This window comes from Pseudopipra pipra, chromosome 22 (assembly GCF_036250125.1).
Source record: "Pseudopipra pipra isolate bDixPip1 chromosome 22, bDixPip1.hap1, whole genome shotgun sequence".
Taxonomy (NCBI): Eukaryota; Metazoa; Chordata; class Aves; order Passeriformes; family Pipridae; genus Pseudopipra; species Pseudopipra pipra.
Genome location: NC_087570.1, coordinates 2,415,744 through 2,432,768, shown reverse-complemented (window position 1 = coordinate 2,432,768; position 17,025 = coordinate 2,415,744). Strand labels below are relative to the sequence as shown.

At 53.1% G+C, this 17,025-nt stretch overlaps 1 protein-coding gene across 3 annotated transcripts in view; it reads right to left on the bottom strand.

Moving 5' to 3' along the window:
* Positions 1-13,031, bottom strand: part of ACAP3 (ArfGAP with coiled-coil, ankyrin repeat and PH domains 3) — a 73,711-nt gene extending 60,680 nt beyond the window's left edge. For all 3 annotated transcript variants that reach the window (XM_064678417.1, XM_064678419.1, XM_064678418.1), the window contains exon 1: positions 12,885-13,031. In XM_064678417.1, coding sequence (XP_064534487.1) covers positions 12,885-12,931 — 47 coding nt within the window. In that variant the 5' untranslated portion in view covers positions 12,932-13,031. The remainder of the gene's footprint in view (positions 1-12,884) is intronic.
* Positions 13,032-17,025: the final 3,994 nt, after the last annotated feature.

Sequence of the window (17,025 nt, the reverse complement as noted above, 5' to 3'; positions counted from 1 at the left end):
AAAAAAGCTCCTATCAAACGGTTCCACCTTCTCCCCGAGTGACCCTTGGAGACATCCGTTTACCACCAGGGCTGGAGGGGATCCAGGAGGCTTTGTTGAGACTTCCCCTCGTGCACAGCTGAGCCCGAGCCACCCTCCCCCAGCAGGGATCTCTTTCAGCGCTAAATGCTCCTTGTTTCTTTCTTTTTTTTTTTTTTTTTTCTCCTCTCTCTCTCCCTCCCCTGGGCCTTTGGCTCAGAGCTGCAGCTCCCCAACCTCTGGGCTCCCTTTGTCTCTGCCTGAAAGGCTTTTCCTGTGTCGTGTCCTGCCAAAGGCAGCGAAGGTCCTGCCCTCCCTGGCAGCAGAAGTGCTCGAGTGCTTCTGGCCCAGGGGCAAAAAGGGAGGGTCCTGCCCCTTCCTGTGCCACTTGCACCCTCCCAGAGGTGCCAAATATTTTTTGCTGTGTCCCAGTGCCATGAAACAACTGGGTTTTTTTTTTTTCCCACCAGCAGCACAACCCTTTCCTACAGGGATGAGAGTTTCTGGCTGGTGCTGCATGGAAGCTTGCTGGGGGAATATCAATCAGTGTCCTAGACACCAAGCATCCCTTGCTTTTATTTATTCCTCTCAAGGGTTGGGTATGGTCCTGTTTTTCTAGCTCTGGCTTCCCCCCTGACACCTCTCCAGAGGGAACAGAACTGTTGTGATGTGGCTGGGATTGGGGGATTAATTCTCATCTGAAAAATCAGTGTCCCTGGGAAAGGACACTTTTTGAGTGCAGCTAGAAGGATTCTCACCAGTTACACATTGCTCTCTGTGGCCATGGGAGGGACTGTCACATCCCTCTGAGCTCCTGAATCATCCCTGCAGGACCAACACCACTGTCCTGCTGCATTCCCAGTGCTGTCCTGGAGCCTGCCCTGGAGGTGGGCTGGTCAGGCTCATCCACAAGGAGCAAATTCCCAAGCTCACACAAAAGTCAAAATGTTGAGGGCAGAGGGAGTAACTGGGACCACTGGGATAAAATTAATCCACCCTCTGTGCTGAGTGAGGCAGCCCAGGCACAGAACAGAGCTGGCCTTGTAGCAACAGGGGCTGGGCAGGGAAAAAGAACTCAGGCACAAAGTGCAGGGTCAGAACAACAGGGCTGAGCCCTGCAGGACTCACAGATACTCATCCTCTGTGCTGAAGGTTCAGCTAAAAACCTCCCCTTCTTGATTTCTCGGCGTCTCACACCCCTCAGCTCCACCCACACAGCTCAGAACTGCAGGTGGAAGAAAAGATCTGAACTGGGACTGACTGGGGGGAACTCGAGCCAAGAGGAAAGTCCACGACAGCATCCCGACCTCTGAGAGCAGCCTCTTCCCATCCCACCAGCACATGGATCAGCCTGGAGCTTTCCAGAGCCTCAGCCCTGTTTACCAGTTTGGCATTTTCTGCCTGATCTCTGAAATCAGATGAGTCAGTGGCACATCGAGAGTTGTGTTATTCCCAACTCCTAAACTCAATCTGGCAGGGCTGGGTTTGTCCCACTCTTGGAACACTGAAGGCTGGAGCCTTTCTACAAATGTCACTCTGCTGCCTTCTCGTCCTCCAGCCTTCAGGTGGGCAGCAGCTGAAGTGCCAGCCTCCAGACAGTGCCAGCTGGGAATCTGGGAAGTGTGGGGAAAGGGAAGAGAGGGGGAAAAATAGGGGAAAAAAATTGAAAAAAAAAAAAAAGGAAGGTTTGGGAAGGTTAGGGAAGGGAAGGTTAGGGAAGGTGGGGTGGGAAGGGAAGGTTTGGGAAGGTTAGGGGAGGTTAGGGGAGGGGGGAAAGAGAAAGAGGAAGGGAAGGGGAAGGGGAAGGGAAGCTCTATCAGTGCTCTCACAGGGTCTGTTTCCTCCATCCTGGGGCGAGGTCATGGAGCAGGGACAAATCCACGTTTCCTGCCCCAAACTGGGTTTCTCAGAGAACAAAGGGGTGATATTCTGCAGAGGGGCTGAGCTGTAGGAACCACCATTGTTTCCCCGAGCCAGGACAGAGCAGGAACAATGGACAGGCTTTAACAGCTGCCCTTCAGAACAGCCCTGGAGATTTCTGCACTGCCCCAACACTGCCAGGGTGGCAGGACCCCGGTGGTGCTTCAGCCTGGCACACCTGCCTGGATGCTGAGAAAGCACCACAAGCTCTCTGTGTCTCTCTCTGTACATGCAGGACATACAGCTACATTTTCCTGCCATCAGATATCCTTTCACCTCGTCCCAGGCAGAGGTATCCAAGCCTTGGAATCACCCAGGAATTCACACACACGCTGTTTCCATCAGTGGCAGCATTTCACAGAGAGAATGGAAATATTTCAGCCCTGCTGTAGCCTGATGGAGCAGGCTGGGTGTGCAGAGCGGGGATTATCTCACTCCCTGATATTATATAATCTGTTTAGACGGTGCCACTTGATGCTTATTTAAGGAATGAATGAGCCCCTCGCTCTGGGATGTGCCACCCCTGAGCTGTGACATCATCCCTCTAATCCCTTGGAATGACTCCACTGCTTTGCTTCCCAGCCATTCCCGAGTCCCTGGGTGATTGCACTCGGGGATGTGTGAGTGTGCACGTGTGGGAGGGTTATTCCACAGCAATATCACACAATTCCACAATCATTTAGGTGGGAAAAGACCTCTGAGACTGTCAAGGCCACCCTGTGCCACGTCCCCACCTCATCCCCCAGCCCAGAGCACTGAGGGCCATGTCCAGCCCTTCTTTGGGCACCTCCAGGGGTGGGGACTCCAAACCTCCCTGGGCAGCCCCTGCCAAGGCCTGACCACCCTTTCCACTAAGAAATTCCTCCTGATGTCCAACCTGGACCTCCCCTGGCACAGCTTGAGGCCGTTTCCTCTCCTCCTGTCCCTTGTTCCCTGGGAGCAGAGCCCGACCCCTCCCTGGCTCCAATCTCTTTTCAGGGAGTTGCAGAGAGCAGAAAAGTCCCCTCAACTCTCCTTTTGTTAACTGCATCAGAATGTTCTCCACCTCCCTCAAGAAGGGCCCTGGCACGTAGGAAAAGTGAATTTCTGCAGATAAGGTGAAGCAAGACAAGAACCTGATGTGTGTGTGGCTCTGTGAACGCCCCACACTGCATTTGTTTGGTTAACCTCACATTCAGAGGGTTGGTATGGGCTGTTGAGAGCACACCTACAACCTTCCCATCCTTTTTTTTTTCCTGGTCCTTCCTTCCTGCAAACCAAGCCTCTGAACTGAATTCCCTCCCTTAGGCCAGAGGAGACAGCAATGTGCAAAACCAGAACAAGCTGTGCATGCACTGCTTGAACCCAAACCCTGTCCAGGCAGCACCCAGCGAGGCAAAAGGGTGGAACCCTCTGCCAAGAGGTTGTGGAGAGACAATTATCCTGCCTGGTTGGCTCCTTTTGGGAGCAGTGGCTTGGAGGAGTGACCAGCTCCTGCAGCAACACGTGTGGTTTGACCTGGGGAGGGGGTTCTGTCCCCCCTGCTCTGGCAGGGACCCAGGATAGGGGGCAAAGCCAGTTCCTCAGCACCCAGCAAGTGCATGGGGGAACACAGGAGGCTCCCCAGAGGAGCAGAGTCTCCAGGACACCCCGTCCCCTTTGCTCATCTGTTGTAATGGAGGCAGAAATGCTTTTCCCTCCCTCCCAGCAGCAGGCAGAGCATTGCCCAGGATGTTTTCACTGGTGCCCAGCCAGCCCCAGTGGGTGCTGTGCCTGCTGCTGAGGACCAGCCTGGCTGCAGCTGGGCAGGGATGCAGTGGAGCTGCAGGAAATCAGCCTCCACCCTCCCCGCAGTGCACGGGAATAACTGGGTGTTATCCCAGTCGTGCTGCCCCATCCTGTGGGGTCCCACAGAGAGGGAGGCTGCCAGATACCTTCCAGTGCTGTGTGCTGGGGAGTAGAGACAGGATTCACCTCCAATTCACCTCCAGTTCACCTCAAATTCACCTCAAATTCACCTCCAGTTTACCTCAAATTCACCTCCAGTTTATCTCAAATTCACCTCAAATTCACCTCCAGTTCACCTCCAATTCACCTCCAGTTCACCTCTGTGCAGCCTGGAAGAAGCCCCCCTCTGCCAGGGGCTGCACCTCAGCCACCCCTGTGGCCTGGGACTAAGGCAAACAGGTCCCCAGTTCTCCATCCAGGGAATTCCACAGCTCCAATTCCTCGTCTTGCCCGCTCTAAGATCTTAAAGCAAACTCTGCAGCTCCTCAAAGAAGGCAAGGCAGCAACCACAAAGCTGCTGGCAGGTAAAAAACATCTCAGCTTTCCACACTGGCCGTGTTGCTGCTTCCCCTCTCCCTCCCAGTCTGGAATTGCTGGGCAAAGAGGGAACAAATCCTGCTCCTGGTTCCCCTTCCTTTCCCCACAGGGAAGGCTTAGCATGGCATCACGTCAGCACAGAGCCAAACCTGCTTTCTTTTTGTCTCACTTCCTTTCCTCCACCCTCATTTTTGAAGCTTTACATTAGAGAGGAGCCACATTAGCTCTGGGGAGAGCTGACAATCCATGCGTGGAGCAAACCCTGGGGAAACAGCAGCCAGGAGCGCCTGGAAATGTCTGAAATCAGAACACAGCCCCGAGAACAGAGGAGAACTGCAAGCAAACAAGCAAGGAAGCACTTGGCTCCAGGGGAACATTCTGTCCCGTCCTCAAAATTCAACCAGACTTGGACTGCAGGTCTGTTCTAAGGGCTCTTTTCTTTATCCCAGATAACCAAACTCACACAGAGAGCACCAGCCTGGGTTGTTGTTTTTTTTTTTTTTTTTTAAGCAAAGCCAGTGCTTAGGAAGCCAGAAAAACTCATGGTTGCACTGGCCTTCCTGCTGAAAAAAAAATTCATACCATGGCTGAAATTTCATAGTGTTATGAAACCAGGTTTTAAAGGGGCCATCGCCCTCTCAGAAAAGTTTGGGATTCCAAACTTCCTGGGCTTGCTTTTCACTCCTTCCTCCTGCCCCTGCTCTTCCACTGCCCCTTGAGAACAGCAGCTGAGGATGTTTTGAGTGGGGTTTGCAGTTCCAGGTTGATTTTAGGTGCAGGAATGAGCTGATTTCCTGAGGGAAAGCAGCGGTGGGGAAAAGGGCCCTGAGCAGGGGCCAGGGCTGTGAGCTCGCCCTGACAGCCCGGGTGAGACAGCCCAGAGACAGCTGCAGCCAGCCCCAGAGTCACTCCTGCAGCTCTGGTTACAGGTCCCAGCCTTCCTGCTGCTCCCATCCCCAAATAATCCAGCGCACACCCACCTTCCACCCTGAGCTCTGCTGTCCCCCTGACACCGACCTGGGAGCCTCCAGCCTCCTGCCAGCCTCAAACAGGGACTCTCAGCTCGCTGTACCTGTGCAGCAACCCCGGGATATGTGCCCCAGAAACCAGAAAACGCTGGTTTTAGCTGCAGAAAAAGGGACTTGCAGGATCCCCCCGGCGCGTGTTTAACCAACTCCGGAGCCGTAATGGAATTTCCAGCGCCCTGATCCGTGCATTAGCAGATGAGACAGTGCTTTATTCCTCATCCAGTGATTACAGGTCACAGCTGAACCACCCTACTGACGGTGCAAAACTTTGCCAAAGCACCCAGATTAACAGGGGCTGCGTCACTGAAAACCCCGAGGACGCGCCACGAGCTCCCGGCTGGGGCCAGATGGAGGAAGCTGCCAGACACAGCCCCAGCTCCTCCAGGCCAAGGATTCTCCTGCATCCCTTCTCCCTGAGCAGCCTGGATGATGCTGTTGAGGCCAAAAAAAAAAAAAAATAAAAGCCCCAGCCTGACTGCAGGAGTCTGAGCTGCCTTCCTGTCTCTGGGAGGCTCAGCGGGATGAAGGTAAACAGATGGCTCCTCTCACTCGGGCTGGGAAGGTCCCTCTGCCCTCCTTTCCAGCCCTCCTCTGGAATGCCAGAGCCTCCTACCTAAAGGAACCACCGGGAATGAATGATGAATCCATCAGTGCTGATGGCACCACGTTATGAAGGTGCTTTGTCATCACAGACATTAATTATTTCACAGGCTCTTGACTCAGATCCACGGCGTGACCCGTCCCTACCTCAGCTGAGGGAAATGAAACAAAAGAGCTGCTGGAATGAGTGAATAAAAGGGATTTTCATCAGTTACACAACCCCTGAGTGCCAAAGCCCCTGCACTCCCCAGGCTCCACTCCAGCTACCAAGAGAGCCTGGATCCCTTCAGGTCCACACCACTGTTTGCCATCAGCACAAAACTGGCTTTGTGGCACCTCCCTGAGCTTCAGCAGTGAGTGACAACAGACTGACTTACCCCCAGCACAGAGAGAAAGTTTGCAGGAACATACATTTCCACAGGAGCCTGACAGAGTCCACATGAAGGAGGATGCACCAAATGCTGCTGCCCTGAACTCTCTCTCACCCTCCAGCCCTGAACTCTCACCCTCCATCTGACCTGGCCATGCTGAGGTCCTTCGAGGACCAGGGCTGGAATCCAGAGGCACTGCCCAGTGCCAAGACAACCAGCAAAGCACAATTATCACCACAAGTGTCCCTCTCTGAGGAGGACTGGACCACCCCCCCCCAGATAATTCAAGAGCACAGAGAAGCTGAAATCATCAGCTCTGAGCCACAGCACCCCTGGGTCTCCCTGCCCTCTTCCACCACAGGGTTATTGCTGTTTTGTTTGGGTTTTTTTTTCCTTTTAGCAAGCTTTGTCATCTGCCTTCCTAGCCTTTTACAGTCTTTATTGCAGCCAGAAAACCTTGGCTTTCTCAGTGGCTTTTGGGCATCCTAAAGAACAAGGCCTGTGGTTCCCTGTGGTATTGCCCTCTGGAAGGTTCCGAGGGAATGAAGAAGAGAGTCACACCCTCAGCTTCAGGTGGAAAATCATTCAGGTTGGACAACTTTCCCCTTACCCTTATGGGAACCAGAAGAGGCAGTGAGAGAGAAGGATGTCCAAAGACTATCAGTGACAAAAAAAGAGATGATTTTCATCTGTGTGTGCCAGCAGAGAGACAACAGAGAGGAACAGCTACTGAAAAAGAAAGACTGGAAATGAAGAGCAACTGAAAATAAAAAGAAACTGCTCTGTTAAGACAACTAGAAGCATTTCAAAGTTTGCAAATACTCTCACAACTACTACAAACAAAACCATTATTTTGGTGACAATCATCCAGCTACCAGACACCAAAATTCCCCTTGTTCGTGTGGTACACAAGCAAAGTCCTGAGCTGCAGCTCCCATGAGCAGCCAAAATCAAAGATTGCTTTTCACTGCAAACTCACAGCTTGTAAGTCAGAGCAGTTTTATCTTGGGGGGGAAAAAAATTAATTAAAAGCCCCTTTTCTGATTTGGCGGGTTGGGATGGACCCCTGGGGTTTTACCTTCCGAATCGTGGCCCTTTGGGACACTCTGTTTACACAGCTCACAGTTCAAAGTTATTAAGGAAACTGCTTGATAAAAATTTGGCATAAAGCACCATTTTGCCAAGGCAGAGGTTTCAAGGCAGAACTGTCAAGTCAGTTCTCTCATCCCAGGGGGTTTTCCCTGACTATACACTGAATAAAGACCCTCAGCTCTGCCCACAGCACTGCAGCTTTTTCTGAGTACCTCAGGATTCCCAGGGGAGTTTTAACGACAGGGAACTTCAGATCAAGGGATTTCTGCTTCCAAATACTCCTGTGCTACCACCTATGGAGGAAAAAACCCCTGTGCCACGTGAGGGTCCCAGTGTGATCCGCGTGAACAGGATTCACCTGACACGGGAGCAGCTGGAGTGTCACACACCCCTCTGGGAGACGCTGGGAATGGCACATCAGGTACAAACTGCCACAAATACACGTGTGGGGAGAGCAGACAACCATCAACCCTGTCCCAGCACAACCCCAGCAAAGGCCAGACCCGGCTCTGCGTTGCTGACTTGGGGTCACTTTGAAGCGACGCTGAAAAAAAGGGAGGCTGGAAACCAGGAAAGGGAATAAAGCCTCGCTCCACGGGGGAAGCTTCACACAGAGATATTCAGGGGCTGGATGGACAGGATGGACAACTGCAACTGGGAGAGCATCTCACAGTGCTGTGAGAGGAATTAACTCCACGGTGACATTCTTGCTTTGATTTTTCCCTTTCCACGCCTCCCTTTGACTTCGGGAGCGCAGTGATGGAGAGATAAGAAATAAACGCAGTAGGATTGACACAGCTGATATCAATCTGCTTTTATGATGGTATCTCCTCTCTCGTGCAGCTGAAGCAGCAAGTGCTGGCAACTGGGCTCGTTAGTGTGAGATCCAAGAAGCAGCAGCTCTGTGTGGGTGTCGTGCGACTGCCACCGGGCTCGGGGATCCTGCTTACATAAGCCTTGTGTAACAAAAACCGATTCCAAATCGATGCCTGTGCTCTCTGTGGTTAAACTGATTTTTTTTGAGTTCCTTCTGGCCACCCCGTGTGTGATTTCAATGTGCTCTGAACTAACGAGCTGGCAAGTTTGGCTCACCCCGAACCGGCAGGGTCGGCCGGCGCAGATCGTGCGGGAGCCACTCGAGTTTCCTCTGGGCAGGCCTTTGCTAACACACCTTCACCTGGCCTGGGTGCATCCAAACTGGTTCTGCTGGCTTTGAACTTGTCTAATTCCCCTCTGTTATCAGACTCAGCGAGATCAGTTCGACTGAGGGTTTTAATTCCTCCCGTTCTGTTTGAAACGCCCCAGTCAGAGTTCGAAGATTGTTTTCTAAATGTACTCGTTTTTCCGCTTTCCTTTCCTCTGGCGAGCGGCTTTTTCTTTTCTTGCCCCTTTCATGGAGCTGGAATTACACCCCTGCACCTTTCCCTGCCTAATGAGAGCCACAACAAGGTGCAGATGGTGCTGCACAGTGCCAGAACAAAGGTCTCTGCCCATGTCCCTGCGTCCCTGCCTGATGACAGCGCTGCTCCAGGAAGCCCTGGGAGTGTCTGAGCCACCAGACAAGAGGCTGCAAGGCATGGGGGAGGTGAAGCTGGGCTTGGGGAACCTCAATTCCAGGTTGAGCAGCACAGGGGTTCCCCCCCCAGTGACCTGGAGCTGGGATGTCCATGGAGAGATGCTGTTAATTGTCCTTTCCTGTAGGTTGTGGTGGCTGTAAGGGCTCCTGGTGAGAAGGTTCCAGCACCTGAGTCACTGTGCTACAGTCAGGGCAGGCCAGCCCTGGCTCACCCCATGGTCACAGGGAACCCCGACCTCACAACAAGCTGATTAATCAGGTTCATTAAGAGCGACAACGACGACACCAGCAATGTTAGTTATGGAAATAACCACCCATCTCCCGCCCTTGGGGGAGTCACCACAGAGGCATTTGGGGTTTTCTGTGGCCCCCAGAGGGCTGCAGCCAGGCCCAGCCTCTGCAATTTGTTCCTGCTCTTCCCTCACCCTCCTGAGTGTTCCTGGAGTGCATTTACACCCCGAGTGAGTAACAGTGGCACAGAACCACAGAACGGTTTGGGTGGGAAGGGACCTTACAGATCATCTCATCCCACCCCCTGCCACGGGCAGGGACACCTTCCACCAGCCCAGGTTGCTCCAAGCCCCCTCCAACCTGGCCTTGGGCACTTCCAGGGATCCAGGGGCAGCCACAGCTTCTCTGGGCTTCCTTTTTGCAAGAATGAATCACAGAATGGTTTTGGGTTGGAAGGGACCTTAAAGATCATCTCGTTCCAACGCCCAAAGGAACCCAACTGACTCATCTGGCACTGTCCCCCAAAGATCTCCAAGGGTTAGGGCAGCACTGGCTCCTCCTCTGCATCACCCCAGACCACCAGCTCCCAGGGGCGAGGGGAACAAGCCAGGAAGGTGTTCCTAGATTTCCCAGCCTCCTCCCAGTTAAACAGGGCAGGGAGATGAAAAGCCACAATATCTATTGGGGTTGCATTCAAATGTGCAAGAACAGGTCCTTCAAGGTAATTATCCTTGTTTACTGGAACTGAATGCACGTCTCTACAAGATGCCTTGCAGAAATCAGCCTTATCTGCCCATCTGAAGGTTGGACAATATTCAAGTGTACGAAATTTAAAAGAAAATACAAGTTTTCGTTGTCTCTCTGAAGTTGGAAGCGCTGAGGGATTGAGTGTGTTCTTAGTATTGATTTGGAGCATTTTGGCATGTAGTTGTGTGCTAAAGCAGACCAGTTTGGTAGCCTTATTATGGGATGTTCAATCCAGTGTTTGTTTATGCCTGGGTCATTTTTTTGGAGCTTTCTGCCCTCCCTGTGTCTGACACACAGAAGACAATTTTTGATCATCCCAAAGGCTCACGATTGAGGAGAATAAACCAGCTGTAAAACACAGCACAACCTTTTGCTGGGAAGTGCAGAGGGGTTCTGTGGGTGCCAGCAGGAAAGGGAGGGTGATTCCTACCTAAAGGACTGGCATAGGAAACCTGGATTAAATTTTCCCTCTTTCACAATGTTTCCTATGGAAAGGGACTTCAGCTCTTGCTGTCTCAGCCTCTGTTGAGAAAGTGGATTATGTGCTACCTTCTATCACCACTTTTTAATCTATATTTATATATATATATATGTATTTTACATTTTTATAGTTGTAAAATTTTAGGGACATGTTAGCAAGCATCTCTGCCCCTTACACCCCCCCAAGGATTCTCTTGTATTACCAACCAATAATTCTAACAGAAGAACTAATTAAAGATTTGGAAGGAAGAAAAGTACAAGAGGAGGCTAAAACCTGTACCTTTGAGAAATTCTATTTGGTTCTTTTTTTTTTTTTTTCTCCCCTAGCCCTGCTGAAGTCGGGATTTCTCACTGCTTAAGGTGTTCACAGTTTAAATATTCCCCTGCTCCATATATTTCAGCCCTCTTGAAATATCCAGCCTTATTCCTCCAGCCTAATCTCTTGTTCTCTCTGTAACAGGCAGACTGTGTCTGGCCATTTGGGAAATAGTTCATAATTCCATGCTTAAATAACTGCCTTTTGATAAAGGTCCAGCCCAGTGCTCTGAGAGCTGTTTTGTTTTTATGGATGGAGCAGACAGAGCAGAATGATGTTGCCTGCATACTAAGAAACTTGGCCCGGAGCCCACACACACACACAGACACACACACACACACACACAGCAAAGGCAAAATAAATAAATAAACATATCAATCAATCTTGACGTCACCAGGAAAAGGGTCACTGCCATGTGGAACGAGACATCTGGCCAGTGAAGTCACAGCTCTGGAAGGAAGCCACCGAGCAAGTTCACATGCTCTGCAGCACAATGGGACGAAATGACAGTCAAAAAGAGGAAAAAAAAAAAGGGGGAGGATCAATTCTAATTGATGCTAAGTGAGCAAGGGATTAAAGCAGGAGCTCTCTACCTTCTGCCAACCTGTCCATGCCTTCAACCTTTTCCTGTTGAAAAACTCCCATGACTCCAACCCCACCCGGGGTTAAGACCAGCCTGTCATCTCACATGACACTGCCATTACCTTTTAGAAACAGCTTTGGAACAAGACAGAGCAGAACCTTACCACACAATTAAAATTAAAACACGTGGAGGACCCTTCCCGCAGCCCTGCACATTCCCACACGCAGGAATAAAGAGGATGCACTTGCCCAGGTGTTTGTGTTACCTGCAGCTGCACCACAACCACACACAAAATGACAATTTGTCAGAGAACCCACAGCCACAGACCACTGCAGCCTTTGGGATGCAGCCTGCATTCCGAGGGAAGCTTTGTAAACGCACTTAAAAGCCAAATGCAAACCGTTTCACTCATTAAACAGAAAGGTTTTGAGAAGGAGGAACACGAAATGTCTGCAGGAAGGAGAGAGACACCCCCCCCCTTCCCGACAACTCTTTCCCCTGCACACACGGCCAGCTCGCTCCTGCAGGCTATTGTCTGTATTTCCCTCGCTCCCCATCCAGACAGAGCATTGAAAGCGGCAGGAGATTGTTCCCAGTGGAAGCTCTGATATTCCCTTTATAGCGCCGGGACATCGGAGCCCATCCGGCCACGCAGCCGGGATGCTCCTGGCACAATGGAGCATCTGCCCCCGGAGCGTGGCGGCTCCCGCAGCCCCGGGCATTGCTCGGGCGGCCTGATTTGAATGCAGCGCAGCCGAGCCGGAGTCTTTGTTGTCATAGCCCAGATTCCTTCAAGACCGCTAAAAAAAAAAAATAATAAAAAAAAAAATCCACCCTCCAAGAGATGGGAATGTGACTGCATGGAAAATGACTGTATTCCTCTGAGCCCCGGCTCTGCGGGCGGTTCCAATCGGCTCTGTCCGGCTGAGCCCCGCGGGGTGATGATGCCCCGTCCGCCCCGTCCCGATCCCAACGGGATCAAGCGCTGCCTGCCCGGATCCCGGAATTCCTAATTTTATTTTTTTTTTTTTTTTTTTCACGCGCCAAGCGCCCGGACAGAGCGGGACAGAGCGGCGGGGAGGGAGGGCGGGATGCGGGGCACGGGAGGGGGAGAGACGCGGGGTAGGATGCGGGGCACGGCAGGGATGCGGGGTAGAATGAGGGGCACGGGGGGAATGAGGGGCCTGGGAGGGGGGGGATGCAGGGTAGAATGAGAGGCACGGGAGGGGGGGATGCGGGATAGAATGAGGGGCAGGGCAGGGATGCGGGGTAGAATGAGGGGCACGCAGGGGATGCGGGGCACGGAAGGGGGGTATAGGGGGCAGAATGAGGCGCATGGGGGGGATGCGGGGTAGAATGAGGGGCACTGCAGGGATGCGGGGCACGGGAGGAGGGCATGCCGGGCACGGACAACGCCCGCTGTCCCGGCTGGGCCCCATCTCCATCCCCTCGGCGGCTCCGTGGGTGCGGGGCCGTCTCCCCTCTCTCCCCTCCGCAGCCCGGGCGCGGCCCCGCGCAGCGCGGAGCCGGGGGAAGGGCCCTGCCCGTCTCCGTCTCCCTCTCCAAGCCAAGCCGCCCGAAAGCATTCCCGGGGCCGCCCCGGCTGCTCTGCTCTTACCGGAACCGGGGCGAGTCCTTGATGCACTCCTCGAACTCCACCGTCATGCTGCCGGTCGGCCCTGGGCGCGCTCAGCGGAGGAAGCGCATCGCCCGCCGCTCTGGAGCCGAGGACGCGCGGGCAGCGCCCGCCCCCCGCCGCCGCTGCGGGGATGGAGCGAGCCCGGCACCCGCCTCCCTCCCACCGCACCGGGGCACCGCGGCCACCGCCGGCCACGCACCGCGCCGGGACCGAGCGCGGTCACCGCCCCGCCGGGCATCCCCTGCCCGGCATCCCCTGCCCGGCACCGCGCTCAGGTGGGGGGGTGGGCGGGAGGCACCACCTTCGCTCGCAGTGACCGAGTTAATTAGGGTGCGAACGACCTCTGAGGTCACAGGATCATGAAAACATCACGGCTGGGAGAGGGGTTTAGGATCAAGTCCAACTGTGTCGCCCGCTGTGACCGCAGCACCCAGCACCAGATCCGGATGGCTCTGGGACACCTCCGGGGATGGGGACTCCACCACCTCCCGGGGCAGCCTGACCACCCTTCTTTTTCCACCTTTTTATTCCGATGCCTGACCACCCTTCTTTTTCCACCTTTTTATTCCGATGCCTGACCACCCTCATAGTAAAAAATTTTTTCTAATGTCTGATCTGGCTCTCCCCTGTCTCATCCTGAACACCTCCAGGGGTGGTGACTCCACCACTTCCCAGAGAGACCTATTCCAGTGCCTGACCACCCTCACAGTGAAACATTTTTTTTATATCTAATCTGAATCTCCCCTGTCTCATCTCAAGGTAGGAAAGCAGACCCCTCTTCCATACAATGTCCTTTCAGTGAGGTCCCACCTGAGTCTCATCTTCTGGATCCTAAACAAACCCAGCTCCCTCAGCTGTTCCTCATAAGACCTTTGATGGCCTTGTTGCCCTTCACTGGACAACCTCCAGCATTTCAATGTCCTTTTTAAAGTGAGATTGAGTCCAAACTATGACCCCACACCACCATATCAACCTGACCATGGCACTCAGTGCCACATCCAGCCTTTCCTTAAACACCTCTAGGGATGGTGATTCCACCACCTCCCTGGGCAGCCCATTCCAATATGTTATCACCCCTTTTGGGAAGCAGTTGTGCCTGTTTCTCCTCTGTTTGGGTGAGGATGGGTGCTCAGATGACACTCAGGACATGGCTCAGGGCTGAGCTGGCTGTGACAGCAGCCACCACCTTGGACACCAGCCCAGGCTGTGATGAGCTGGAGGGGCAGCCAGTCATGTCAGGAAGGAATTTTTTACAATGAGGGTGTTAAAACCACTGGGATGGAGTGCCCCATCCCTGGAAACATCCAAGGTCAGACTGGACAAAGCTCTGAGCAACCTTATCTAGTGGAAGGTGTCCTTGCCCATGGCAGGGGTTGGACTAATCTCCCTTCCAACCCCAAACATTCCATGATTTGCAGGTAGGATTGCCACCAGGTTGTGTGCACTGGAGAAAAAAAAACCACCCAACCAACCAAACTGTGCAATTCTATATCAGCAGCAGCAAAAGGATTGACATCAATCCTGTTACTACTTAATCTAGTTTTTAATTTTCTATACACAGTGGATTTGCTGCTGCCATCAGCCATGTGATAAATCTGCAGTGTCTCCTCTGGATCCAACATAATCACCCAAGGAAGGAAGACATCTGGGCTTGGGGGTCCAGCTGAACAGATCACGTTTGCCACAGGAGAAGCACCGTAATGTGGTGTGGATAAATGAGGCTAATTAGTGTGGGCTTAGTCCTGAGCCTCCCCCCACCCAGCACCACAGACACAAGTGTCAACCACCTCATTCACTGCAAGTTTTATAGGAACTGAGAGAGGAAATTCTGTAGGAACTGAGAGATGAACTTCTACGGGAACTGAGAGAAGGGCCTGAAGTGTAAATCTCCATGTTTTAAGAAAATCCTGTGTAATATGGCCACGACTCAAACATGAGGGCCAGGGATGTCTGAATCCATGACAGGACGTCACGAGGAGGCCTCACCTCAGAACCGTGATGGAATCAGATGAAATGAGATGTTTAATGTCATTCCTGTACAAAAACTACAGCCAAGGTTCTCCTCCAGCCCCCTTGCTTCTGCCTGGGTTCTCAGACCAGCCACAGCCAGGAGCACCTCTGTGTGAGCAAAAGTGAGTCACTTCACACACTTATCAGATGCTGGAGGGTTCTGAGGAATGCAGGCAAAGGAATTAGCCCTGCCAAACACCTCGGTCCAGAAGGGGCAAGGTGACCTCTTGTGGCCTCTGTTTTATGTGGTTTCATAAAGGTCAACCCAATGCAGTGATTATTTCCTTTGGTGCTCCCAGCAGAGATGAAAGCGGGCGGCTGCTCCCGCCCGCGTGTGTGTGAGTGTGTGCCCAGGCTCAGGGATTAGAAATTACCGTCCCCTTTAAAGCTGAGATTCATCACTTTCATTATAATGGAGTCTGGATGCCATTGTGTGGGTTGAAAGCCGGTTGGATTTTTCCATTCAAAGCAGATCTCAGATTTGTATGAGGGGCCGGGGATTTTTCTATTGCTCTCTCCCTGCTTTTCTAACGAGTTGGGTGCTTGTTTGCACTGGTTTGAGGCTTCTGCACATACAGACATTGCAGTTCAGTGTTTCAGAAAGACCAAGATCTTTAAATACAGATCACAGTCATTAAGAACATCTGCAGCCTTTGTGTATTATCATTATCTTTGCCTATTTTTGTCCCCGTAGCTGTTATTTACCCTCAGCCAGTGGCTGCCTGAACACATCTTTCCACAGGCAGGCTGAAATACATGGATGTAGGATTGCCTGAAATGCCTGTGCTGGTGGGATTTGGAATGGAAGGGACCTTAAAAATCATCCAGTTCCCACCCCCTGCCATGGGCAGGGACACCTTCCACGAGCCCAGGTTGCTCCAACACATCCCCATAAACCACTTTTTTTTTCGAGAATTACATTCCTGCTTTAACATTTTAACTCTCTGACATTCTCCTCTGCCTTGGGGGGGGGGGGGGAGGAGACTGACAGGTAAGTGATGCCCCCATGCTGAGCTGGGAATGGCCCCAGGGATCAAGTTCCGTTAGGAATTGACAAAAAACAAACAGAGAGTCAAGCTCTGGTGGTTTCCAATGGCAAACGCTGAGGCAACCAAAGCTGGGTCACACAGTTTAACATGGTTATCAGCTGATCAGTTCTAGATAATAACCACAGTTATCAGGTCTGAGGAAGGCAGGAAGGCAATGAGCCCTGCAGAACCCTTCCCAGGCCAGGAGAAGGGGCAAGGTGATCTCCTGTGGCCTCATGGGGTTTCACAGGTCAAATCAATACAATATTATTTTCTCTGGTCCAACTAAGTTGCAGGAGCTGAGGAGCAGCCGAGGTGAATCCCAGGGTTCTAGAGGGGTTTGCTCCCCGTGCTCACCACCCAGGTCACCTTCAGCCACTTGGGTTTCTCCAGGTAGAAGGAAAACCCTGTGAGGGTGAGGTGTTCCCACCAGCACATCCCCGGCCCCCATCAGCAGATCACTGGTCTCTACCAGCCCATCCCCGCTCCCCATCATTCCACCCCTGCTCCCCATCATTCCACCCCTGCTCCCCACTGGCCTATCCCCAGTCCCTCTTCCCCCTTTCCCCCCCCATCCCAGTCCCCATCATCCCATCCCGTTCACCCCCCACCCATGCCGGTCCCCATGACCCCATCCCGGTCCCCATGAGCCCATCCCAGTCCCCATGAGCCCATCCCGGTCCCCATCATCCCATCCCGGTCCCCATCCACCTATCCGGGTCCCCATCATCCCATCCCGCTCCCTGTCCTCCCATCCCGGTCCCCATGACCCCATCCCGCTCCCCATCATCCCATGACGGTTCCCATGACCCCATCCCGGTCCCCATCATCCCATCCCGCTCCCCATCATCCCATCCCGGTCCCCATCATCCCATCCCGGTCCCATCCTCCCATCCCGCTCCCCATCATCCCATCCCGGTCCCCATCATCCCATCCCGGTCCCCATCATCCCATCCCGGTCCCATCATCCCATCCCGGTCCCCATCATCCCATCCCGCTCCCCATGACCCCATCCCGTTCCCTCCCGCCCATCCCGGTCCCCATCCTCCCATCCCGGTCCCCATCCTCCCATCCCGGTCCCA